At 40.8% G+C, this 27,466-nt stretch overlaps 1 protein-coding gene across 1 annotated transcript in view; it reads left to right on the forward strand.

Moving 5' to 3' along the window:
* Window positions 1-1,540: 1,540 nt before the first annotated feature.
* Window positions 1,541-27,466, forward strand: part of NECAB1 (N-terminal EF-hand calcium binding protein 1) — a 104,807-nt gene continuing 78,881 nt past the window's right edge. Inside the window, exons 1-3 of the mRNA XM_072151553.1 lie at window positions 1,541-1,855; window positions 9,366-9,390; window positions 14,508-14,616. Of these exons, the coding sequence (XP_072007654.1) occupies window positions 1,757-1,855; window positions 9,366-9,390; window positions 14,508-14,616 (233 nt within the window). The 5' untranslated portion in view covers window positions 1,541-1,756. The remainder of the gene's footprint in view (window positions 1,856-9,365; window positions 9,391-14,507; window positions 14,617-27,466) is intronic.

The following is a 27,466-nucleotide window of genomic DNA, read 5'->3' on the forward strand; positions in this document are numbered from 1 at the left end:
GGTGTTATATATGAGTCACCAACAGAAAATGGGGGCGGGGGAGGTGCTACAGGAGGGGGTATTATAAGTGGCGGCATAAATGAAGGGGGGCTTTGTATATGAGGGGCTATAGGAAGGAGGTCTATGTGTTATGGTGGGGTGGGCTTCATTAGGGGACGTTTTATATAGGGTCCACTGAAGCTATTATACAGTTTTGGGGGATGACCATAGTACAGGAAGCATTATACAATGTCACAGAAAGGGGGCATCATACTACGTGGGAGCATTTGGAAGGGAATTATAGTTTGTGGGAATACTATTGGGCGGAGTAAAGGTCAGGGTTTAGGACAAAAAAAATTAGCTCTCCCGTTACTACTGAAAGTTTCAGCCCAATCAAAAATGAACACCTCAACCACGCGAGTAGCATAATTGAAGGAAGTTAACTCGGTCCTGAACGCCGGTTGTCTTGGTTCCAATCGCGGGATCAGCGCTGGGACCCAGGGAAAAGGTAGAAGCAGTTTATTACCACCGCTGCCTTTTCCTTTCTTCACTGCAAAGCTCTGAAGTAGCGCTGACCCCGGCTCTGAAAGAGTTAAGCAGAGCTAATCAGACCCAGTACAGCTCTGCCCCTGACATTTGCCACCACCGGGGTCCTTTACCCCTGTAACTGGGGCTCTTATAGATGTCTTAGTTATAATGTAAGACTTAAATAAATAAAATACATTAATTATTTAAAAATGAAATAGAAAAATTTCCCCAAGTCGTCTTTTATGACCTGATGGGGAGATATAAAATTTAAAAAAACAAACACATAAAATATGAATACATATATAGAAATAAACAAAATTTAATATTAAGATTTAAATTTTCCAATGACATTTTTAAAAATCCACCTTTTCTATTAAAACATTGCATTACTTAAGCGAGACTATACATATTTCAGTATATATCAAAACAACCATCACACACTAGGGAACATTAATTTATAATGATCATTTTGAGTTAATTTTAAAATAAAAAAAAAATACAGTACTATATATGTTACACAGTACTATATATTACACAAAAGTCGTCCCCCCCCCCACTTTTTGTAACTTTAACAACCCCCCCCCCAATGAATCTAAAAATGACAAAAAAAATCCTAAAACCTTAACATTTGTTCATTTGTAACTAGTCCTATAATAATAATAATTCTTTATTTATATAGCGCCTACAGATTACGCAGCGCTGCACACAGTTATGACCCTTAAATCAATATGTACGAATTTGCTAACAATGCCCCTGTCATTAAAGGCTTTTCAGGCCTGGTTATTAAGGGGTTAAGTTCTTTTTGTTTGTTTGTTTTTTTTGCACTTCTACCCCCCTCCCTCCAGTTCCTGCTGTACATGATATGAAGGCAAGAATTCACATTGTACAGCCACAGTTTTTGGGAACGTTACCCCTGTGTGACCACCAGATGGCGCACACGCCCTGTTACACAAATGAGCTTTTAGTTTAATTTGGTTTTATTTATTTGCTTTCCATAATAATTGGAAGAATAAGAGGATCCAGGTGTGTGATACAGACTATAGAGGGATTGCAGTAGTGAGAGGGGTATGTAGAGTAGGGGGCTGTACAGTGTAGCTGATCAGGGGGGTGATCACACTTGGGAGGGATTGTAGGGAGCTGCAGGAGGATCAGCACACAGCACATTGCTATTAGCTGGGAGCATCTCTGACTCACAAACCTCAGACAAGGAGTTCACCTGCTCTCCAGGCACCACTGCACTGACTACAGCATGGAGGGCCAGGAGATGTCTTCTCCTTCCAGGACTGACTCTTCAGAGGAGATCAGCTCATCCCTGCACATGACCAAAGGCATGTCCATCTTCCTGGATGTGAGTATGAATGGAGCTCTATGTACTCATCCCCATCTATTATCTATAGGACTCTTTGCTGGGCAGATAGGAGGGTCCATGTCATTTCTATGTCTTCTTAATATTAAAACTTTCATTTACAGGAGTTACAGCAGGATGTCATCCTAGAGTCTCCTACGGCTCTCTTATAAAGTGTCCAGAAGGATAGAGAGACAGTTATCATATATGAAACATAAATGATAGAAAGAAGACAGAAAAAACATTACATAGATAGATATATAGATACATAGATATGAGATATAGATCAAGATATAAAGATAGAAGATAGATATTACATTGATACATAGATAATAGATAGATAGATGCATATAGATAGTTATTAGATAAATGATAGATAGATAGATAGATAGATAGATAGATAGATAGATAGATAGATGGATAGATAGATAGATAGATAGATAGATAGATAGATAGATGGATAGATAGATAGATATGAGATAGATGGATAGATAGATAGATAGATAGATAGATAGATAGATAGATAGGAGATAGATAGATAGATAGATAGATAGATAGATAGATGCATATAGATAGTTATTAGATAAATGCTAGATAGATAGATAGATAGATAGATAGATAGATAGATAGATAGATAGATAGATGGATATATAGATAGATAGATAGATAGATATGAGATGGATAGATAGATAGATATAAGATGGATGGATATATAGATATGAGATGGATAGGTATGTGATAGATCATAGATAGATAATTGATAGATAGATGATAGATAGAAGGATCTTAGATTATTCTTTAATATGACTAGTCAGTAATTCCATTCCATTTGTATATGGAATTTAGAACTATCACCATAATGATTATTACAATTTAAATATTTATTATTTATTACATTTCACAGGCTAAATAATTAGATCTGATAGATTTTTTTTTTGAGTCTTTTAGGTATGTACTTTGATTTGTAAATGTTAATTATTTTAGCAAAAACTAAAATGCAATATCATACACCTCAGAAATGTCACATAAAATAAATTGGCGTCACTGTTCTAATTTACATTCCAAACTATTATATGACATTCTATAGAATATGATCCACTTATAGAGGATTCTGCACCCTGTATTATTGAATGTTACCAGCAGCCTCTGACATCCTAGCATTCCGGTTCTGTATTGATTTCTTCTAAAATAAGAACACTAGAAAGACAGGTGAATAGTAGGTACGGTCTCTTCACTGATAGTATGGTCGAAGCAGATATTTTTGGAGTAGTGAAATACTGGAGATAATAGACAAAAAAATTGTATATATATATATATATATATATATATATATATATGTATATATACAGCAAAAAAGGAAGCAGCACATGTGGGAATTGGAACTCAGGTGCGAGGTGAATAACGAAGAGAAAAATGGCAGCACTCTAAGATTCCAGCCAAAATTGTGTACTTTTATGCAAGTAGTGACCACTGCAGGAGTCGAAACGTTTCAGTTGAATAAAAGTACACAATTTTAGATGGAATCTTGGCGTGCTGGCATTTTTTACACACACACACATATATATATATATATATATATATATATATATATATATATATATATATATATATATATATATTTCCCTGAGCTTTTTTTGCACATCTAGTGAGTATTTTCTTCTACCTTATTGGTCTTTGTAGTTTGGGCTCTTTGTCAAATGGGTTGGGGTTAGAGACTTTTCAGGTGCAAGTTTTCAGAAAGGTGCAAATACCATCGTCGTATTTGTTTTTGCTCTATTATGTGTGGCAAAATCTGAAAGCAGGAGAAATCCAAAGATAAAAGTAGTCTACCATCAGGATGAAGGATTGTAAACCAAGCACATGACATACTGGTGTGTGCTCCCTCTGGCAGGATCCACCCTCCTTTAAGCTCCCAATGCCCTTGTCTTAAAGAAAAAAAAGGCTTTAAAATTATGCAAATGGGACTGAGGGGTTCAAGGCTTCATTAACATGAGGGTCATTTGCATACTTTTAAAGCGTTTTATTATACAAACCAAAACATAAGAAGCTAAAAGAAGAGCAGATCCTGCCAGAGGGGGCACACACCAGTATGTCAGTATGGTGGGTCTAACAATCTTTCATCCTGGTGGTAGATTTCCTTTAAGTGAAAACCAGGTTTACTGCTACACATCGAACTCTTGTGCACTGCCATAAAAAGTTGAAAAATGTGCACATATAACATGATGTGCCAAAAAAATACTATAAAAAACAGAAAGCACTCATCTAATTAACGTAAACTGCCCTATGTGTATGTTGGCCTCTCGTTTAAGAGCCTGTATGACATTTTAGCTGATCCTCTTTAAAAGGAAATTACCATAAATAAATAATAGATACAGGCAGTCCCCAGGTTACATACAAGATAGGGACTGTAGGTTTGTTCTTAAGTTGAGTTTGTATGTAAGTCGGAACTGTATATTTTATCATTGTAATCCCAGCCAGAACTTTTTTGGTCTCTGTGACAATTGGATTTTAAAAATGTTGGGTTGTCATAAGAATCAATATCAAGACTAAAGCTTAATTACAGACACATTTGATAACTGTTTCATCTGTTTATTGTAACCTAGGACTAAAGTACAAGAAATTACCAATATCCAGAGGTCCGTTTGTAACTAGGGGTCGTATGTAAGTCGAGTGTTCTTAATAAGGGACCGCCTGTATTTAGTTAGATAGAAAGATGATAAGAGATAGATGGATGGAGAAAACTTGGCATCTTCTTGCCACCTTGGTGCACACCACATCACCATGCAGCCAGTCACTGGCCTCAGTAGTATATGGTCAGTGACTGGGTGACATGGTAATGTGCTATATACATAGAAATGTCACCACTGCACAAAAATAACCCTACCGGAGAGGTTTAGGACGTGATCACACAACTTTTTTTGAGAATTGCTCTCCTATTGAAATCAGTTTGAGGTTTGCCAAGTCTTTTTTCAAGGCCAAAAGCTGTAATTCGATGTGGTCTTCGACCAGCTTTTTACAACGAAAAAACTGGGTTAAATACCCTTAATGTGTGCCACAGGAAAAAAAAAGATTATAGGTTAGAGCTGCTCAGAATGTAATTCATTAAAGTGTAACAAAATATTGAGCATCATTGGATAAATGAATAGAGTAGATGATCTATAATAACAGAGACTACGCTCCCATAGAGTAGTAAGTTTGGTGATTAGCCTGCTGCCTATTTCCCCTGAAGATCTACGGTTACTTGGATGAGGGTATATATAAGCCCGTAATGTAGGGGGCAGCACAGTGTCCTTAGTCTGCAGTGCAGTTCCTCCAGTAGAAGGTCACCGGAGATTTAGACCAAATGGGAAGAACGAGTTAAAACGGAGGAGGGGTACATCAATGGTTTATTCTTCTAGAAAGGGATTACGCGTTTCGGGAAAGAACTTTCCTCTTCATCAAGTCCAAGCACCAGCCAACAGGGGAGGAAAGACTGGTGTCAGTTCTCCCTTGTTACGCATAATCCTTGCCAGGAAGAATAAACCTTTGATGAACCCCACTTCCTTTTTTGCCTCCTTTCACTATTATTTAAACAGTTTTTGTAAATCAACTTTCTGTCTTGTACCCACTGACATCTGAGTGATAAAAAAAAACTGGATAAAGTGGTTAATGACTCAACTCTTTACAGACATTCCCTGGATAGTATAATCTCCTCATAGAGATGAATCATCATGAGAAATCTTCTCCAGGTGTGGAAAGAGTTAAGCATTAGCCTCCTTATCTGTCTGAGGTTGGCGGAGTTCAGAAGCTTTTAGATATACTGCTCACTACAGGAGAAAGAGCAGAAACAAGACACAGAGAAGTCACTTTACCAAATTAGGTATATTACAAAATTTACTATTATAACAGAAGCGATGCTTAACATGTACAATCTCTTTAAATGGTAAGCTTTTAGCAAATTTGGTTTAAAAACGTACCTCTTGTTTTTTACGTATAGTCGCTTTATGCTCAGTCTCAGTGGCTTGTTCTCCATCCATGGCCCTCTGCTTTACAATATTATGTAATATTATTTTCTAAATAATATGAAGTATCCCAGCGAGCAATATTCCTGCTTATTGCTATGGAACTAATGGAAATGAATTATTGCTAAATGAACTATTAAGAGAACAGATTGTCTGCCATGTCTCTGACAATTAACCCAGAAATAGTAATAACAGGGCTGCAGTCAGAAGAGACACGGGAATGGTCAGGGAATATTCACACTAGAAATTTATGATACTAAAATTTAGTAGAATTCTCTTTATGTGGAGATCAGTAGATGCACTGCGGAGAATGGCAACAGGTGCCCTATAGATCTTAGTGCAGTATAATACATGTCACATATTTTTCAATTCTCATGGATTTGCCCAAATACCTTCTGCTGTGCTGACAATAGGTGGTTGTAGGGCCTCGTTCACAAGGTGCAGAACCTTGAAGAGCAGGTTCAATACCAGAAACATCACCCCTGTCCTCCTTCAGGCCAGCCAGTATCAGAGCCCTAAATCAAGTTGCCTAATTTGTTCAATGCTGATAAGAAGCTGTGTTTCTTGTTGTAATGTTGTATATTATATTTCCACCTCAGTCCTCAGGTAATGACGCCCAGAAATGAGCATTGTAGTTAGCCTCAGATGTCCCTGAGTGGTCCTGGAGTTGTGCATTCATTTTTCATTCATGTTTGAACGACTGTGTGCTTAGGTACCAGTTCAGACTGGGATTGTCTGGTGCACTTAAAGATCTATTAGAGGGCCACCCTAAGCCTAAAACCTAGAACAGTAGTGGCAAACCTATGGCACGGGTGCCAGAGGTGGCACTCAGAGCCTTTTCTACGGGCACTCTGGCCATCACCCCAGTATAGAGTTCACCAAACAATGAATCTTTCTATAGTCCCAGGCAACTTAAGAGATGCTGCAATCAGCGCTATTTTAAAGCGACACTTTATTGGCTTTTTGGAACTGCGGGAAAAGTGAGAAGGTGTTGACAGAAGTGTAATATCTTTGGAGGTCCTCCTGCTAGACCAACCATTCTTCCTGGTCAAAGAAACCCTTTAGAGAAGCTACCATTATAGTCTGAATTTGGCCTCCTTCTTTCAACTGTATTGGTGGCCTCAGGGGGCTGATACGATTGAAAGATGTGGAAGAACAGGTAGCAATAAGTTGGCACTTCAAGGTAAATAAGTGGATTCTGGTTGTAGTTTGGGCACTCTGTCTCCAAAAGGTTTGCCATCATTGACCTAGAAGGAAGCTCAGTGGCAGTCAGGTTAGACAGATGTTTGGTCAATATGTAAATTGTTCTGGCTTTGGATGTAGATCTAGTCAAACTGGATTCTCCATTCCTAGCAACAGGAGCTGATTCTACCCCTTTAATGGATGGCAAGGTTTGTTTTAAGACTCTACTAATTACAGGTAGGACCTATTTACACTGACCTGCTGGACTTTGTCTGGTGATGTCATTCTAGGGCTTCCTTGGTGAGTCCTGCATAATCCTGTCTTTGACTAGGCCTCTGGTGAACTGGATAAATTAGATCATCGCATGACTATGGGATTGATATTTTACGGGGTTTTAAATATCGTAAGGGTAGAATTTTTAAAATGTCCCCTTCATAGGGTGAGCCTAGGCCCAAGTACATTCAAAAACATTTACAAAAGTGGAGTATATCTCATATGGGGTTTCTTTTTAGTTGATAAGAAAGATGATGGCCTTGGGCTTTGTGTTGACTCATAAGCTCCATAACATTACTGAAAAAAATCCATATCCTCTCCCATGACTCTCCTACCAACCTACACCCTGTGGCTTTTTCAATGTGGGCAACTGTGAACTCCTGGCCATAAATTGGGCAATTGAGGAATGGAGATACTTCCTAGAAGGGGACAAACACTGAATTACAGTGATTACTGACCATAAGAATTGACTATTTCTGGATAATGCTAAAAGATGATCTCTGCTGGTTTTTTCTCGTTTTGAGTTTGTTGTTACATAACGCCCTGACACAGGCTCTGGAGATGGCTTATGAAAAAATCCTATTCTTATTGCTTTCAATAATCAGGACTTTATTAAGGAGATGCCCAAGTCCCAGGGTAAAACCTGTATGTGACACACAGATGTGCCCAGTTCTATGTTTTGTGTCTCGGTCCTGGAGGGATTTCTGTGGATGTCTGGGCATCTCTTTCTCATGGCCTTTCATCTAGAGACCAATGGACAGATAGACTAAATCAGCCGTGGCGAACCTATGGCACGGGTGCCAGAGGTGGCACTCAGAGCCCTTTCTGCGGGCACTCAGACCATTGTCCAAGGACAGAGTTCAACAAACACTGCATCTTCCTGCAGTCCCAGGCAACTTAAGAGATGATGCTCTCAGCACCATTTTAAAGTGACACTTTATTGGATGTTTGGAACTGCGGGCATAGGAAGAAGGTGTTGACAAAACTGCATTATCTTTGGAGGTTCTCATTCTGGACCCACCATTATTCCTGCACAGAGGGACCCTGGAGAGAAGCTACAATGATAGTTTGAATTTGCCCTCTTCTGTCAACTGTATTGTTGGCCACAGGGGGCCGATACAATTGAAAGATGTGGAAGAACAAGTAGTAATAAGTTACTGCTTAAAATGCCATGCTGGCACTTGCCATGCTGGTAAGGAAGTGGATTTTTGTTGTAGTTTGGGCACTCTGTCTATAAAAGGTTCGCCATCACTGGACTAAATCAAACTATGGAAAGTGGCGACAATTCCTTCCATAGAGTAAACTCGTCCACCAAAGTGTCGATATTTTATTATAATTATGGGTCTTCTTTCGGGACACTGAATGGCTTAAGCTTTCAACGCCTGAGCTCAGACTAGGCCCCGACTCTCAAGCCCAAGACAAACATCGGTGTGAAGCCAATAAAAGACAGTCTCCAGGTCCTAAATATGTGTTGGGGGGGAACGAACGAACCCTCCATATCCATAATGTATTTCACAAGTCGAAGTTTAAAAACTACATTCCTCCTATCTTGCCTAGTTGTTAACCACCAGCTATGAAAAATTAGAATTTGAAAAAAAATTCTTCATTCCCGCAAGGTTCAGAAAGCTGTTGAATACTTAGTGCTCTGGAAGGGATATGAGCCTGAGGAGCACATATGGGTCTCAGGCAAAGATCTGCATGCCCTGTGACTCCTTGCATTGTCAGAACCCTTCTAAACTTGGTGGCCCTAGTGAGGATTCGGTGGCTCCACGTAAACTGTGTCCGAGTCTTCAGCACTTCTCTGTCCTATCTGTTGTCCCTGAGTCCATTGTCCCCATTACCTGCTATTGTTACCCCTACAACCAACTACCCCGAGTGTTATTCTGCTGCCGTTGAGTCATATAACCCATCAGATATAGACATTGCTGTATTATCTGTGCTTCTAGAATATATATTAAGAAGATGTCATATAAGATGTAATTGCCATGAGTAATCCTGTCACTTGTACAGAGGTAGTCATCTCTTTTTTTTTCTTTTTTTCTTTTTTTTTTTTGCAGATACTGAGAAGAGCAGACAAGAACGGTAAGAACATGATAGAATATACATTATTACCTGGATGGAGCGGGAAACATACCTGTGATAATGAGGAGGGGACTATCCACATACAGGAGATTGTATGATAAGGGAAACATCTTCCATACATCCAAACAGAGTTGTTTTTGCAAACCCCTTTCATATGAGGCAGACAGAGAAACATAATCTATGTCATAATCTATGGTCCAACAAATCCTATGATGCCTGGTCAGTATTTTGATGGTATCATGTGCCCCTTCTATCATCTTTGGAGATTCGTTCCCCATGATTTTCACTGCAAAAACAAGCACCATAGGTAATAATAATTATTTATTTATATAGCGCCTGAGGGTTATATATCATACACTGGCGATTATGCACCAGGGCTTGGTGGTGCTAGATACATCTGGAGGCTTAGGTGGATGTGCTGTGACTACCTAACTACTGTGGAGCATGTGCTGTGACTACCTATCTACTGGGGGTTCATGTGCTGTGACTACCTATCTACTGGGGGTTCACGTGCTGTGACTACCTATCTACTGGGGGTTCATGTGCTGTGACTACCTATCTACTGGGGGTTCATGTGCTGTGACTACCTATCTACTGGGGAAGCATGTGCTGTGACTACCTAACTACTGTGGAGCATGTGCTGTGACTACCTATCTACTGGGGGTTCATGTGCTGTGACTACCTATCTACTTGGGGAATATGCTATGACTACATATCTAATTGGGGGAATGTGCTGTGGCTACCTATTTACTAGCAGGCATGTGATGGTGCTACCTATCTACTGGGGGAGGCATGTGCTGGGGCTAGCTGTCTATTTGGGCGCATGTGCTGTGGCTACCTATTTACTGGGGGTCATGTGATGTGGCTACCTATCTCCTGTGGCGTGTACTGGAGCTACCTATCTACTGGGGGGTATGTGCGGTGGCTACCTAGTTACTGGGGGGCATGTGATGTGGCTACCTATCTACTGGGGGTATGTTCTGTGGCTACCTATTTACTGGGGGGGAATGTCCTGGGGCCACCTATCTACTGGGGGGTATGTGCTGTGGCTACATATTTGCTGGGGGCCATGTACTGGGGCTACCTATCTACGCGGAGTATGTTCTGTGGCTACCTATCTTCTGGGGAGCATGTGCATATTGTATGGCTCTCACAGAATTACATTTTAAAATATGTGGTGTTCATGGCTCTCTCAGCCAAAAAGGTTTTTGACCTGTGCAGGTGTGGGGCCGTGGGCCCTTGACATGGAGCTTGGGTAAAGGGGATAATAATCGCAATGCCTAGTGGTTTGCAGGGCATTGCGATTATTTCATGGCTTCTACACCAGTTTTCTGGCATAGAAGCTCATCACAAAGTCTCCTGATCTCCTAAGGCTGCGTTCACAGGATGAGTTTTTTTTGCGTTTTTGACGCATTACAAAGGTTTGTTTTGTGATCACATGCTGAGGTTACATTGCGTCTTAGCAAATGCAGTGGAAATGCAGTGTAACCTCAGCATGTGATCAAGGCTATAGCGTTTGGAATGCGTCAGAAAATGCTACAAAATATGTGGCGTGTGAACGCTACCTTATGGAAGCAATGCTAGATGAGTATCAGCAGTGTTGGAACTCTGTTCCACGCACAGGGCAGTACCAAGGGCAGTAATACTACGTGGACACCATTTTTGAGTTGGTAACAATACAGGGATCTCGAGGGCTACCTTCTAACACTGTCTACAACTTTACAAGACAACTGATAGATTCCCTTTAATAGTAGAAAACAGGTACAGTAAAAATGTAGGTATGTTGATCAGATACCCCTGTAGTAAAGCTTTCATATTTTGGATACGTTTTATATAAGGTAACAGCATATTTGTACAAAAGGCAAAAAGTACAGGTGACTATATACTTTGTAAAATAGAAAAATAGCATTTATCATCGTATGATAGAAACTGGTAGTAACCTAATCAATAATGATGCAAACTTATCTGCAGGAGAACTTTCTCACTGTCCATTTTGAAGCAGTTTTGATTCAGTGTAATCACAGAAACAGAAAATTCAAATGTGCGCCTCTATCCTTCCTTTGCTTTATGATCATATCCTAAACTACCTCCAAAAAACAACATCAGAAAACCGCCTTGAGATGACAAGTGTGAAAGCAGCCGCCACTAAATCAGTTCTGCTACATCTAAGGATGTTTCCATCGCTAATGAGCCTGAGGCTGGAGACACGTCGGATGCAGCGATCGCTTGTAGATGCGCCTGGGCTCTGTGTATGTGGATGAGTTTCATCTTAATACAGTATAAAGAGGTTCATTAAAATAATACTTTGATGAGATGTTGATAAATATGGATGTATAAAAAGACTTCTATTTATACTGTGCCGTAGACAGGGGTGTAGAGTAAGCCCTATCCTGTGGACACACATGGTGGATGCTCTGTGGTAGAATCACCAATGCTGATCTGCAGTGATTTATAATAGCGGGAGAGCAGGATTTATACATATCCCATCCAGAAGCTGCAAAATGTTAATAATTGCTGAAGATTCTTGGTGTGGAATTCAGACTTGAATGAGTGCAACCTCCCCCACTGAGGCCTAGCCTTTCTTGGGGCCTGTAGGCAGCTGGGGCCCAGAATACCGGAGTGGCTGGCGGTTGCGGCCTAGGCACGCTGTGGTCACGGTGCTTGGTACGGGGACTGGAAGGCTGTCCTACGGCCTGGCAGGTCTCCAGCAGGTGGTATGTGCAAGAAATATGGAGGGAGAGGCTGATGTACTTGGTCTCCCTGGGGCAACCCCTTAGTGTCCGTAGTATATGTCCCAGGGTAATGGATGGGGGAGCCCTTGATGGTACAGCCGTATTCAGGGACCAGACGGAGGCAACGGTGTGCAAAGGTAACTCACGGTTCTTTATTGGAACAACTGCAGGCAACGGGCCAAACGATTTCAGAACAGAGGCCAGATTACTGGATTGGTCATGGAGAGTGATCCTCAGGAGTTAGGTCACCAGCCTGGTTGTAGGTGCAGGCTGGGAGGTAGCTGTGTCCAGGTATGGAGGCTGCAGCTTTGTCCTGTGTGTCTGTACTAGTGGTGCACAGTCACTATCTCCTTCTCTCAGTGTGTGTTCTGGAAGCTGAGCTCTCTAGAAGAGCTGGGGTCTAATAGCTCCTCATGTAGTGAGAGCTGGGCCTAAAGAGGGCTTGCCCCTTCCTGTCCAGGGGTTTTGTTATTCCCTGGTCAGGTGGTGCTCACTCTCCAATCACACTCCAGCTTACAGATTGGAGCATCATTAGATAACAAGAATTACATAGATTTAACCCTTGCCTGTCCAGGCAGAATCTACCACTGCTAATTGCCTTTACAGAACTGTATTAACCTAAGAGTGAGCTGATCTGACTCCTCTAGAGGGATACTACAGATGGAGGGCCTCATTCGCAAGCACTCCCTTGCCTACACATTGGCAGGGGTGTTGCACGAGCAATAAGTCTCACTGTCTCTGCTATGTTGGTTGCTTGATGGGAACCCATCATCAGGTTTTAACCCTTAAATCTAATGGCCGGTTCCCACTGAAGTCTTCTCGACGTTTCCCATTCAGTATTTAGTATAAAAATCCTTAGCTCCTATCTTTATTAAATCAATTTTGAAAAAGTAGCTGAAGCACCTTCCCAGCAGACTCACCGAATCACAAGGGACATGTTTTCTCTTATCCAACGTCTCCCTCCGTTCCATTATTCCCCAAGGAATGAAGGAGGGGGGATGAGGGAGCTGTGAGAGATGTTGACCGAGTCACACAGTGACTTAATGAAGAGAACTTCATGAGGGAGGGGGTCACAGAATCTGCTTCATTTAATAAGGGGCCTCTTTGGACCATGGGACTACAAATGAAGACTTATCAATACAGGAACACCAATAAGGGCTTTCATTGGATGAGGCAGGTCCTGTGATACTCCATATATTCCAGTCAGGCACTGGAACGAGGCAAGAGCCGGAGCAGGGCAAGTATGTTTTCTTTTTTTTTCTTACCCTGTCCCGCAACCCCCTGGGTGATAGCACCAAGAAGCTGCATTTCAAAGGAATACACTGGAGACTCTACAGTGTCACTGTTCTCAAGAGTTTGATGTTGTGCACATGAGATTCTGTCCCTTTTACCTTTGGGGAATAGGGGCTGCATTAGAGGAACCATTACAGAGCCAAAATTGTTGTCACTAGTGAGAGAGTTATCATATTTCTCTCCAGACCCTATCTTGTTCACTGTCATCCATCTCATAATTCAGACACCATGATATGTAATCTGCCTAGAGATAATTTGTCCTTGCTGCTTTTTTCTTCTTGTCTCCCGCATCTGCTTATCTTGTTTTGACTACTGGGGAGCCTTCACACTACATTTGTGACTGGGATAGTGAAAAGATTTGGCTCCCCCAAAACATTGCTTTTTAGAAGAAATGACACGTAGAGTTCATCAACATTATTTTGGGAAAGCAGCTTAAGGGGAGTTTCTGGGAGTTGTTCAAAGTATATTCAAGCTAACCTATAGCATTTTAGTATTTTATCACTTTTCCATGGCCTATGCAAAGCATTTCTGTTTTCTATATACACATTTGCGCACCCCGAATAAAGTGTGATTGAGTACAGCTTATGACCTGTATGTGTCTTCTGTTCATTCATCCCAGCGCTGGGAAAAAAGACTCATAGAATTTGTGGAGGAAGAGTTGTTGGAGCCCTTGATAAAATCTCTAACACTAGTGATGAGCGGACCCGAACCAAACTTTGCTGGTTCGGATTATTCGAAGTTCAGGCTCAGGTTTGGCTTATACACCGCCTGCTATTGATACCTGTATAACTTGCAGGCACCCATCATGGGCAGTAACTCTTTAAATGCCTCTGGCTAAAACTCCATGCCGTCACCTATCGCAGGTGTCACTGGTGGAGGTCCAGGTACCGAACAAAGACTCCCGAACAGTGACACCCTCAGTCAGGTTTAAAAACTCTGGTTCGGCCGAACCCAATTTTTTACAGGTCTGCTCATCACTAGTTGTCACATCACCTAAGACACTCACTATAGCTTATTGTCATGTGCTGCATGTTCTGCTTTAAGAAATTTTACTGTTGGCCCCAGTTATGTTATTTCCTCCTTTTGTTGCAGATGATGGAAAACTTTCCTTTGAAGAGTTCAAAGCTTACTTTGCTGATGGAATCCTAAGTGCCGAAGAACTGAGTGAACTTTTCCACAAGATTGACACCCATAAAACAGAGTAAGAAGGTTTTTAAATAAAAAATAGAAGATGTTGCCTAAGTTCCATCCAACCATTTGCGGGCCAGTAGTAATATTATGGATGAGTATCTATAACAGCAGCAAATATGAAGTAATTCGCCATAATTAGTTGATTATGGCTACATCTCTAGGCCTATGGGAGAAGAAGAAATTAAAGGAAATCCAAATAAACCAGGGACTCTTATTTATAGACCCAGGCATTGTGACTGTGGGGTTCTTCATATGTTTATTATCCATGACATCCTTCCTTCTAAAATAAACTTTTAATATTATGCTAATTAGCCAGAAGGGCTCCTGAGGGTGTTTCTAGAGCTCCTAGGTTTTGTACTTTCAGGGGCTGTTACACTGTCTTCCCCTCCCCTGCTCCCTCAGAATTATCCCCTTCCTTTGCCTGCTGAAGCATAAGAAGATTTGGAACACAGTTGGAGGGGGAAGTGCTCCTGCACAGTGTAACAACATGTTACCTGGTAACACCCTCCTGAGCCCTTGTGGCTCACTAGCATAATTTTAAAAGTTGATTTGAGAAGGAAGGAGGCCGTGGATAACAAATATAAGAGGCCACGCTCACTGAGACTGGAACTATAAGTAAATACCCCTGGTTTATTATGACAGCGTTACTTAGGTGATGTATGACAGCATTATTTTGGTGTATGACAGCATTATTTTGGCAAAGTATGAGATGATAATTTATGTACCCTTTGACAGCACGTTTTTGGTATCATATAAGAGCATTATTTTTCTGGGTTGTATGAGAGAATTATATTACTTCTCCATTTTATGATTATGCGGGCGCTCTCTGACAGCAGGTACTTTGGCCCTTTATACATGTACAGTATTTTTCGGACTATAAGGCGCACCGGATTATAAGGCGCACCATCAATAAATGCATGCTAAAATGTCTAAGTTCATATATAAGGCGCACCGGTATATAGGCGCACATGATTATAAGGATGAATGATCAGCAGTGTGCGCCTTATAGTCCGAAAAATATGGTATGTTAGATGTTCCTCCATTTAACATTTCATCATATTTGAATGCATCACTGGCTTTCCTATTAAAATGTGTCGCACCCGATTTCTGTGATACTACATAAGTGATGTAGAAAAATGGTTGTGTCTTAGCAAAGACAATTCTCCACTCAAGTGCTGTTCTTTATTCTGTGCAGTAACACCTAAAACTGGTGCAGTTGCATTCATAAATATGGCCCATTTTTTCCACATTGCTTAGGTAAGCAAAAAAATCTCCCTACCAACACTAAAAATTCTAAGGTCAGCACAGTGTGTAAGATGCACGATATTAAAGCTCTGACCGGCTAGGTGTTAATGATGGAATATTGTCTCCTAAAAACATGGAATCTTAATTTTAGAAGAAACATTAATAATAGTCATAATGATACTAATTAGAATAGTAATAAAACTAGTATAACTTATAATAATAATAATATAATGATGAATTCACAGGATAACAAATACAACAAATATTAGTATAACAGTCATAGTAATAATTGTTATATGGAGGAAAAACTGTCTTGATGTTATTACGTCCCTGACGTCACGGATGTCACTTACAATTCTCCATGTAGCGCAGTTCCGGGCCGGTTGAGCTCCCGATTCCCTTTGGTAGATTAGTACAAGAAATATCCTGCTTCGCAGATCTGACTCCTTTCATTTTTCAGGTTTGTGGGTCGCGGGTTATGTATTATTCATCTCGTGGTGCAGCTGGAGCTGTATGCGGACACCTGTTTTACTAGAAATTCATTCATTAATGTCAGAATGAAAGATTTTATATATAAACCAGCAAGATCAGCACAGTGATGTAGGTATAAAGTACTGGTAACATAGATATGAAAATATCAACTTTTAAATTTATTTAAATTTCTGATCAAGTGAAATGGAGGTGATTTGAGCTTTTAGGCTTTATAGTTATTATTTTTTTAACTTTCCTTTATTTATTTTTTTTGTTACCGTATTTTTAGGCCCCCTGGGGTACGTAAACTCTAGGGGGTCTGATTACTTATACCATGTACAGGGAGTCCCCGGGATACATACAAGATACCTTATATACTCGAGTATAAGCCTAGTTTTTTAGCACAACATTTGTGCTCAAAAACCCTAACTCGGCTTATACTCGAGTCAACTAAAAACATAAAGACAAAACTCACCTTTCTGACGTCACCCATAGGTCCTCTTCTGTCTGAGACAGTCTGAGACAGAAGAGGACCTATGGGGACGTCGGAAAGATGAGTACAGTGTTATTTTTTTTCCTACTACAGGGGCTGGGCAGGCTGTATGCTACAGGGGCTGGCAGACTATATACTGGGAGGCTGTAACCAATGCATTTCCCACCCTCGGCTTATACTCGAGTCAATAGGTTTTCCCAGTTTTTGTGTTGAAATTAGGGGTCTCGGCTTATACTCGGGTCGGCTTATACTCGAGTATATACGGTAGGTTCCTTGAGTTTGTACTTAAGTTGAATTTGTATTTAAGTTGGAACTGTATATTTTATAATTGTAGCTCAAGACAAAATTTTTTTTTTGTCCCAGTGATGTTTTTAAAAATTTTTTTGCTGTAATTGGAACAAGGATTATGAATAAAGCTTCATTACAGACACCTTACAGCTAATCATTGCAGTCTGGGACTACAGTAAATCATCCAGAGGTCACAGTGGGAACAAAGGACCGTCTTTAACTAGGGGTCATCTGTAAGTAGGGGACCGCCTATTCTGTTCTATTGTAATTCAGCATATGTTTAATATACTGCTGTTCTGTATCCATCTGCATCTAAAAGCCCAGAAGATCCTGGAGAATGACAAACCTGGGAGTCTCACAGAGACTCATGGATTTCATGTGAAGGACTCTGGTGATGCCACAGGGGCAACAATCAACTCCAACATGGCACTTAAATGTTTATCAACAGCTATTGGTGTCTGCACTGATTGCAGGTGTTAGTTGTGGGTGTTTGCTTCATAATAGATCACTGAGGTAGTGCGCCTGATAACCACCAGGTGTCGCTGCTCCGCTGGAGTTCACCGTCCGTTGCTGGGTGCAGGTCAAGCGACACATTTGTTTTAAAATACGGCGGTTTTTCCAAATCTGTCCGGTTTTCTGACGGCCACGTCCCCCCAATTTCCGTCGTGTGCATGCCAGCGCTGATGTGCCACAGTCCGATTGCGTGCGCCAAAAACCCGGGGCAATCTGGCGCAAAACTGTAATTTTCGGGAAACCCGACGACAAATAGCGATTCGGGCCCTTAATAAATGACCCCCATCATCATATTTTTGATCAACCAAACTCCTGGCAGGAATTTATTCTCTTCGCTGAGCATCTATATTATGTATTAACACTTACAGTACAGGCAAATATATCTATAAAATAATATACTTTAGTGTAAGATAAGTCTTAGACATCAAAACAGTGAAATAAGTGATATCTTACGGTATCACAATAGCCCTCAGTGTCCGCTCTCATCCTGAATAGAGTCCTGCCAGGGGCTGTTATAGCCCATCTCAAAGCAGAAAATACCGGAGCCGGGCACACGCTGATTTATTGTTATACAAGACAGGACAGGATCCAGAACAGGAGGCACAAATCATAATAGTGCAGTTTCAGGGAACGGTTGGAACAGAACAAAAAAAAGAAAAAAAAATGGATTCAGATCTTTCTATTTAGTCCTAAACTTTTTACTGACTTCTTTTATCAACCCGAGTTCTATTTCTATTTATTTCGGATTTATTTGTAGCCTGACAGCGAGGGGCCTGTAGGAGAAGCAGCTGCTCTCCACATTTACTTTTCCAACTGTACTTGAAGAAGGGCTTTAAAGCCCGAAACGCGTTTACTTGTTTGGATAATAAAGTTTCCTACTATGAGACATATCATATTTCTCTCCAGACGCCATCTTGTTCACCCAGACACCATCTTGTTCACTGTCACCCATGTTACGATTCCACCCAGATTCCACCCCATGGTCACACCCAGACACCACCTTGTTCACTGTCACCCATCTCACGATTCAGACACCATCTTGTGTAATCTGCCTAGAGATAGTTTGTCCTTGCCGCTTTTTTGTTGATTTTTATATCAGTTCTAGGGAACGGGGGGTGATTTGAACTTTTTATATTTTTTCTTTATATTTTTTTAGACCTCCATTGGTACTTTAACCCTTGGGTGCCTGTTTGCTTCTACTATATACTGCAATACTGATCAGGCTGAATGACAGGCCTGGGAGTCCAATATAGTCTGTCATAGTAACTGATCGCCACCTCCCGATGACCGTACAGGGGAATCCAGGATTTAGTTACAAGGTAGTTACTAGGTTAACACCTGTGATTGGTGCCAGCACTGACCGTGGGTGTTACCAGCAAACACCCACCTGGTACAGAGAGTGCTCAGCCCGGGAGCCCTCTCTGTTCAACTGCTTCCAACATCGGGAAGGGGCTAAATGCTACCACTTAGAAGTCTAAATAGATGTACACAATCCTCATACAGCTCTGTAAATGGAACAATAAAAAAATCTGTGGCTTTACAAACGGGAGTAAATAACGGAAATGCAAAAATGGAAAAGGGGGCATTTGAGTAAAGGGGTTATACAACAAGTCAACAATATGACAGAAATAGCCCATTCAGATGCTCTACTGCACAATGAAGACACATAAAAATTGTATTCATTTTGCTGTCACCATATTCTGGAAGTCACAATTTTTGTTTCGGTGATTGAGATTTTTGAGGGCTTGTTTTTTACAGGATGAGCTGTGGTTTTATTAGTATTTTGTAGTACCGCATTCAAAAACCACTAGATCAGTGGTGATGAACCTATGGCATGGGTGATAGAGGTGGCACTCAGATCTCTCTCTGTGGGCACCCAGGCTGTTGCCCCTCCACAGAGTTTGCTAAGCCAGGACGTGATTAGCACAATTTGAATGATTGGAGGTTGGATTGTAGGTCAGGTACAGCCCCTGGGGTTCTAGCTGCTTGGAGGTCCTGGAGAGAAGCTCGAATCAGAATTTGTATTTCCCTTCTTTCAAAAGTGATGGTGTCCTCCACGAGTAGCTTCTTAAATTGCCATGTTAGCGGACCCATTGAAGTTCAGGTCTGTCCGAACCCGGACCACGCACCCGGTAACACCCGCAGTCAGTTCTGGCAATGTTTAAATGGTGCCGGCACAGTTGCAACCAACATTTAAAGCAATGCGGCAAAGTTCTGATCCGGCTCAAATGCCAGTGGACACATGCAGGATCTGTTCAAGTGTCAACTGTGCCATTAAGCAGTTAACTCCATCGATCAGTGCTAGGAATGATTGTGGTCGTTACTGGTGTGGGGTTTGAGCTGGATCTGCCATTCAAGTCCCCGCATCCCTAGTTATGAGGAAATTTTCATTCTGGTTTGGGTCAAGGGTAACATTTGGAAAGGTGGATACAATTTTCTTTGATCTTTATTCCATTTACCGTTTGTACAATTTATGAACAAGACCTGGACAAGCTTTAGTCACCATTTTCATACGGTAAGATCGGAGGCAAACCTCATTGGGCTTCTATCTTGCTGCTTGTATGGGTTTCATATAAATTTTAGTTTAAAAAGCAGATTAGGAAGGATTGAGGGGGATGATAAGAGCCAAAGTAAGAGGAGAAGGAAGCACTTACTCTGATAAGATGTGTTACAAAGGTTTAGTATCCCGTTTGCTTTGGAATCCCTCTTCTTTTTATTGTATATAATGCACATATTCTTCATGATGATTAATAAAATGAATTTGTGACTTTTTATAATTTTTCATGTGTTTGATATGTTTTGTGATGGGAGTTCACATTTCTTAGTTTTTTGGGGGGTTCTTGAATGTAGTGGATCCAGCCCACAAACGTTGTGCTATAGGATGATTTTTGTATTAATTTATGTAAAATGTGTTGAAAAGTTACAAACAATATTGTTAGACCTTTTCAGGTTTAGAATTTTCAGGTTTATTAGTTCACTGTCTCTATTTCTTATTTATTAAAAATTCAAAAAAAATGTCTTTGGATCCCATGAGAGAACAGGTGAAAACAGATGGGAAAAATAAAGCCAAGTGATACTGTATGCATGAACTGTCTATCACATTGAATCAGTTGCAAAAGCAAAATAAATGAAAAGTGTGAAGTAGCCTCGGGTTATATTCACACTGTATTCTTCTTTGTTTGATTTAGAAAACAAACCCAACACAGGTGAACGGATGGTAGTGACTTTTTTCTATCAATTTTGCAAGAGGTCATAATCATGTTATATGTTAATCGAAAGCTATTGTTCTTTGATCCAAATATAACAAAGACAACACAAATATTTCTGGCAATTCTAATAGTGCAGTAGTAACTGCTGCAGATGCTCGATTATAAGCCCACCCGAATATAAACTGAGGCTCCTAATTTTACCACAAAAAAATAGGAAAACCTATTGACTCGAGTATAATCCTAGGGTGGGCTCCCCTCAGTATATAGCTATTCAGCCCCCTGCCTTCAGTACATTGCCAGCCAGTGCCTTGCTCCCAGTAGATAACCCACCAGCCCCCTAGCCCTAGTATATAGCTAGCCAAACCAAAGTATATATCCAGCCTGCCCTCAGTATATAGCCAGCCAGCCTGCATCCAGTATATAACCAGCCAACCCCTGCCCCAAGTATATAGCAAGTCCTCAGTAAAAAAAAAACATCCATCCCCCATATATAGCCAGTCAGTCACATTATATAACCATCCAAAGTATATAGCCAACCCCTGTATATAACCAGCCAACCCCCAGTATATAGCCAGCCAGCCATGGTATATAACCATCCAAAGTATATAGCCAATCCCCGTATATAACCAGCCAACCTCCAGTATATAGCCAGCCAGCCATGGTATATAACCAGCCAAAGTATATAGCCAACACCTGTATATAACCAGCCAACCCCCAGTATATAGCCAGCCAGCCATGGTATATAACCAGCCAAAGTATATAGCCAACCCCCGTATATAACCAGCCATCCTCCAGTATATAGCCAGCCAGCCATGGTATATAACCAGCCAAAGTATATAGCCAGCCCCCCTATATAGCCAGCCAGCCCCCCTATATAGTAAGGCTTCCCTCAGTATATAAAAAGCCATTCCAACACATAAAAAAAGAAAGTCAGTACTCACCTTTCTGACACCCCCACAGGTCCTCTCTTCTTCCATCCGGCAGCGGCAGGTTCATGCAACATTGCGGTGCACAGGCTCTGACTTTAGCCGTTGCTGCCAACATTTTGTGTGCCTGCAGCCGCACACATGCTCTGAAGTCAGCAGTGGCTGACCTCAGAGCCTGTGCACCGCAATGCCGAACAGACCTGCCGCTGCCAGATGCAAGAAGAGAAGATCTGTGGGGGGTGTCAGAAAGGTGAGTATTGAATTTTTTTTACTCGAGTATAAGCCGAGTTTCTTATGCTAAAAAACTTGGCTTATGCCGAGTATATATGGTACTGCTTATTTAAGACGTATGATACATCACAAATCCATATAACTAATTTCATTACATAAGTAATTTCCCTTGAATGTTAATGTTGAAACTGTCAGGAGTCTGAATCTTTTGTACAATCTCCTTTGTAATGGATCAAAACTGCATCAAGTTTTAGGTAAAGCCCTTAAGTCTTTGTTGATGGACCAAAATCTCAGTAAAATATCACGCTGCTGCCAACAAAAGCCTATTTTATCCCCTTATTCCTTTCTCCTCCACATTATATTTATTTATGAGGTTCCAGCTCCACCAGCCATCGATGTCCCGGAAATATCAAAGCTTCCCTAAGGCTTTAGATTTTAACCTCTGTTAAATGTATGATATTAGAAGGAATCAGGAGATTCACACGTTTAACACATCTGCCCACAGCAGCCACAATGTTTAGCATATCCATGAATTCGTTTGGAGGTTCAGCATCAATAATTTACATAATGAATTGTAATGAGTAAAAAAAAGTGAAAAAAACTGATATATCCAACTCCATCTTAAGATCCATACACATGAGTGTATTATGGCCTCATACAACCTTTAAAGGAAACCTGTCATTTTCACTTTCAGTTACAGCTGCAGTGCAAATCTGCCTTTCTGCTTTCTCTAAGCATTTGCATTACAATATAATTGTGTGTTTTATAACTTACATTGCATCCTGACAAAATCCTCTGTGTAGTCCCATGGGTTGGGCCTTGTTTTAGATGCATTTAAAAAAAAACAACATGTGAAATGCTGAAGAGTCCTCAGCTCTTGGCCCCCATCTTTGTGCTCCTGTATAGCACAGGAGCACAAAGGTGGGAGCCAAGATGCATTTAAAAAAATGACAGACTTGTCTGTGCTGCTCACTCCTTGGCTCTCAGCCCCCACCATGGTGCTCCTTCACAGGGACAGAGCTCACAGAGTAGGGAGTTAACATCAGTGGGGGAGGAAGGAGCTGAACATTTTGCTTTCCAGGAACATTCAATATAAAGACTTAGTTTGCAAGTGGAGATCCCCTACAACCTTGGGTAACCATAGTTCACCAATACATATATAGATCCCCCTCGAATGTAGGTTATTTTCCACATCCACCATCAGAGTTCCACTCCTTTATATTTTTCTTAATATTTCGATGTGCTTTTTACGGACATCTATGTCAGTGCTCCGGATCAAATAAATAAGTTAAAGGAATGAAGAAAAAGTGACTTTCAGTGACCCGGGCTACACTTATTTTAGTAAAATCTGCAGTAGTCCCAGATTCCCTGCAGTCATTTTTACAGATACGTAAAAGTTCATGTACACGTTACAGTTTAATAGTCACAGAGCAGCGCAAAGTCTTTTTTTCTTTGTCTTTCATTGAAAATGAATGTAACAAAAACTTAAACTCTTGTACTTTTGTATATTGCCACCATGGGAGTTTGGGTCAAATTCTTTAGAACTATCATGTAAAAGTTTTCTTTTATAGTCTGATACTCTGGTGCCCAGTTTACGTCTACATAAAGAATATTGGATTGCTGAAGCGTTTCCTACATACAGTGGTAAATTGGTCTACAGGGAAACTAAACTATTATTTTCCTGGGAGAGGGACCGAGAGACGTGGCTTTCTGTACTGGAGTTTGGATATTGTAATTAATGGGAATAAAATCTTGAACATTTTTTTTGATAAAACCACTGATGGGTGAAGAGAGTAACATTAATTTTCTTCGACTATAGTGTCTGCAAGTAAATTCTTGAAATCCATGAGTTAGAAGCAAGAAAATTGGGGAAGGTTTTGAAAGGCCAATTCAGTGTTCACATGTATACAGCTTGCAGTCATTGGTACCTGCTTAAATTTGTGCAAGGAAGGGCAACCAGTCAACAATCGACAAAGTTATAGGCCCCTCCACTGATCCCTGTCCACCACTGGAAGCCTATACATAAACATTATTAATGGTGCAATGGGAGATGGTAGCATGTTCTGATGAGTCACTTTGATACTTATATTATGGGGAAGATGTGGCACCAGGATGCACTATGGGGTGAAGGCAAGCCAATGGAGATCCAATAATATAATTAATTGGACAGGGCATTTGCCATGAGGCTCTAGAGATCATGTTCCGAGGGTGTCCATTTTTTTGTGGTCATATTCAGTTTTAGCATGAGATTTATTTTAATATATGTTCTACATATGGATGTCACTGGACTTTAACAAATTCAGTACCACTTACTTAAATATTGTTGCAGAGTGAGTACAAGCCTAAGGTATAATATAATAATTGGAACCTCTTCCAGTGGTATAATCCACTGGACACACAAACAGTTTAATGTGTTGAATCTAATTTCCTCAGATCTCAATCAGATCTTGAATCTGTAGGATATGCTAAAGAAAACCAATCCATGGAGGTTGCAACTAACAACTTAAAGTCCTTAAAGTATCTTTACCCAAAAGAAAAAAAAATTAAATAGACCCAAACAGAAAAAACAGATTGTGGTTGTAGTAGACAAGATTTACTATACATGAAGGTCCAAAGTATAAAATGTCTTAGGCCTCATGCACACGATGTATGCTGTGGCTGGACCGTGACCTGGGAATAGCATACATTCAGCTGGAGAGGCGGGGGGATGAGCACTGCTCACCTGTCCCCTGTCTGTAGGGACAGATGGTGCCCGACCATACATATACGCGAAAAGATAGAGCAAGCTCTTTGTTTTCCCCATTTACAGTACACTACAGTTGCACACATGTGTGGTTGTGCGCTATGGGCATCAATGGGGCGGATATCAGGCCGCAAATTTTGCTGCCAGATATTCGTTTGTGTTAATGAGGCCTTGATTTTATAAAGTAAGTTATAAAGTAATTTCCTATACAGTGCGGCGCTCTACAATTTCCGTCAGCTCCATTGAGATGTATGGAACAGAACAGTCATGTGCAGCCTTCTGCTTCATTACTCTCCGGAGGCGGCGAGGGGTCCGACTGAAGTAATTGGGACTCCATAGGACCCCACATTTTTGTGATCTGTGGGGGTCTCATCACTGAAACCCCCACCGATCAGCAAGTTATGCAAAAACCCTTTTAAGACTTTTCTTAGCAACACTCTAGCAGATGGTTGTTTGGACCAGCCCTTGTGTACTCGAAAAACTATATTTGGATTACTATATAATTGAACAACAGGGTACGCAGACTAAATACTTCATTATGAAGTAATTTTTACATTTTCTACCACTATTATTGCATTTTTCCTAACTTTCTGTTTGCTGTAACGATGGCATGTTTCTCACTAACTAGCCAACAGGGAATTACCAGAAGGAGAGATTATATAGGAGCTGTGAGCCATCACAAATAACAAAGAGTCTAGGTTAGGAAATTGTATGAAACAGTTGAAATTTTATAAAAATTTAGAAATGAAAGGTACCGTAGCTGTAACATCTGAGCTTGTTCGGGCTGCAGCATCTTCCTCTTCCCATAAACTGTGATTTTGTACTGCTATATGTCAGACATGAGAGAGATCCAAAGATCAATGACTGTTGGTGAGCACCTAGGTCTACTTTTTCCTTGATCTCAGATATCAGTTTGTTGAATCGGCAAAAGATCTGTGGCTTTGGCGGAAAGTCAAAAAGGGACAGAAGAAAAGTGTATCCAATTGCAGTTAAAAGAAATAAACCACAGCCCCCAAATTCCTGCAGTGTTGAATGTAAAAGTTCAGCACAGGTGATAATGTATACTATGTTAAAATAAGGGTGTTTTCTGTTCAGAAGATGCGCTGACGACCAGGATTTTGTACTTATTTTTGCACTAGTTTCAACACTGCCTTAATTCACTCCTGGCTACCTTAAATGATTTCCACAACACCCGTTTGTCTCCAGTTGACTTTGTTCTGGGTTGCAGGCGGTTAAGCTAGCTGAGATTCTTCCACCACAGCTTTTGTGAGGAACAAAAAAATGGGGCATTAATGAGGCACTACTACCAAAAAAGTTTTCTAGAAGTATCAATACCAAAAAGGAATCATTTGATTCCACTCCCAGTAATGAGTACTAGATGAATTATAAAAGAAGTATAAAATAAAAAAAAGTATAAAACAGTATACAAATTGATAAAAAGTAATATTTTTACAATGTTTTATATTTTTTTCTTTTATAATTGTTAATAAATTAATTACTGGGAGTAAAATCAAATAATTCTTTTTTGTTGTCAATACACTTAAAATACTTATTTGGTACTAGCACCCCATTAGTGCCCCATTTTTTGTTCCTCAGGATTCTGCCCACCAGCCCTTCAAGGTGACTGGTTTCCTGAAGCCTGGGAGGTGCACATATAAGGTGCCGTCTGAGGATGATCCACATGGCCATTCATCTACTGATAATTACTTAATTACTGCGTCTCACCCATTAAAGGGTAACAGGTGCATTCATTCAGTCTCTTCTCTGCAGATACCAGTGCACCTGCTATACTACCTGTTGAACATCCCTCAGATAGCTAAAACTGAGTGTAAGCTCAACCTACATAATGGGGGTCATTTACTAAGGGCCCGAATCACGTTTTTCCATTGAGTTTCACGAAATTTACCAATTTGCGCCGAATTGCCCCGGGTTTTTGGCGCATACGATCGGATTGTGGCGCATCGGCACCGGCATGCACGCGACGGAAATTGGGGGCGTGGCCATCGGAAAACCCAACGGATTCGGAAAAACTGCAGAATTTTTTTTCAAAAATATGCCACTTCACACGCACTTACCTGCACCCAGGATAAATTGGTGAACTCCAGTGAACTCCAACGGACTTTAGCGCAGCAGCGTCACCTGGTGGACATCGGGCGCACTACCTTAGTGAATCACCGGAAGACCCGAATCAGCGTTGGAGAACCCGCCGCTGGATCGCGACTGGACCGGGTAAATAAATCTGCCCCAGTGTGTACTTACAGCAGCAAGATGCCTGATAACGAATTACTGGAACATCTCCACCGACACTGCTGGAACTCCAGGCTAGGATCCAGGAGGTCCGTGGCATGGAAAGTTTGACAGCATCTAGAAACAATATTATCGCCACCTTTAATAAGGTGTGGGCACTATGGGACACTTACTGGGCCCAGCAGCTGAACCTAGATAGCTGAAATTGCAGGGGTAGTTTGTAGATATGATATAAATCTGCCATTTTTCAGCGAATGAAGTAGATCCAAATCTTTTTCTGCATTGCTTCAGATAAATTCTTTAAAATGGCAGCCAGCTACTGAGAGGGGGAATCGGAAAAAGGAAAATATTTAAAATTTTTATGAAAAATCTTTGCAGACTAAAGAGATTCAGGCCTGAACCAAATCATTAGAAACATTCTGAAAAATGGATTAAAGCAAATCTTGAATAATTTGCTAGCTGGTGATACTTATTCCCTTATAATGGTGAACGTG

Source organism: Engystomops pustulosus, chromosome 5 (assembly GCF_040894005.1).
Source record: "Engystomops pustulosus chromosome 5, aEngPut4.maternal, whole genome shotgun sequence".
Classification (NCBI taxonomy): domain Eukaryota; kingdom Metazoa; phylum Chordata; class Amphibia; order Anura; family Leptodactylidae; genus Engystomops; species Engystomops pustulosus.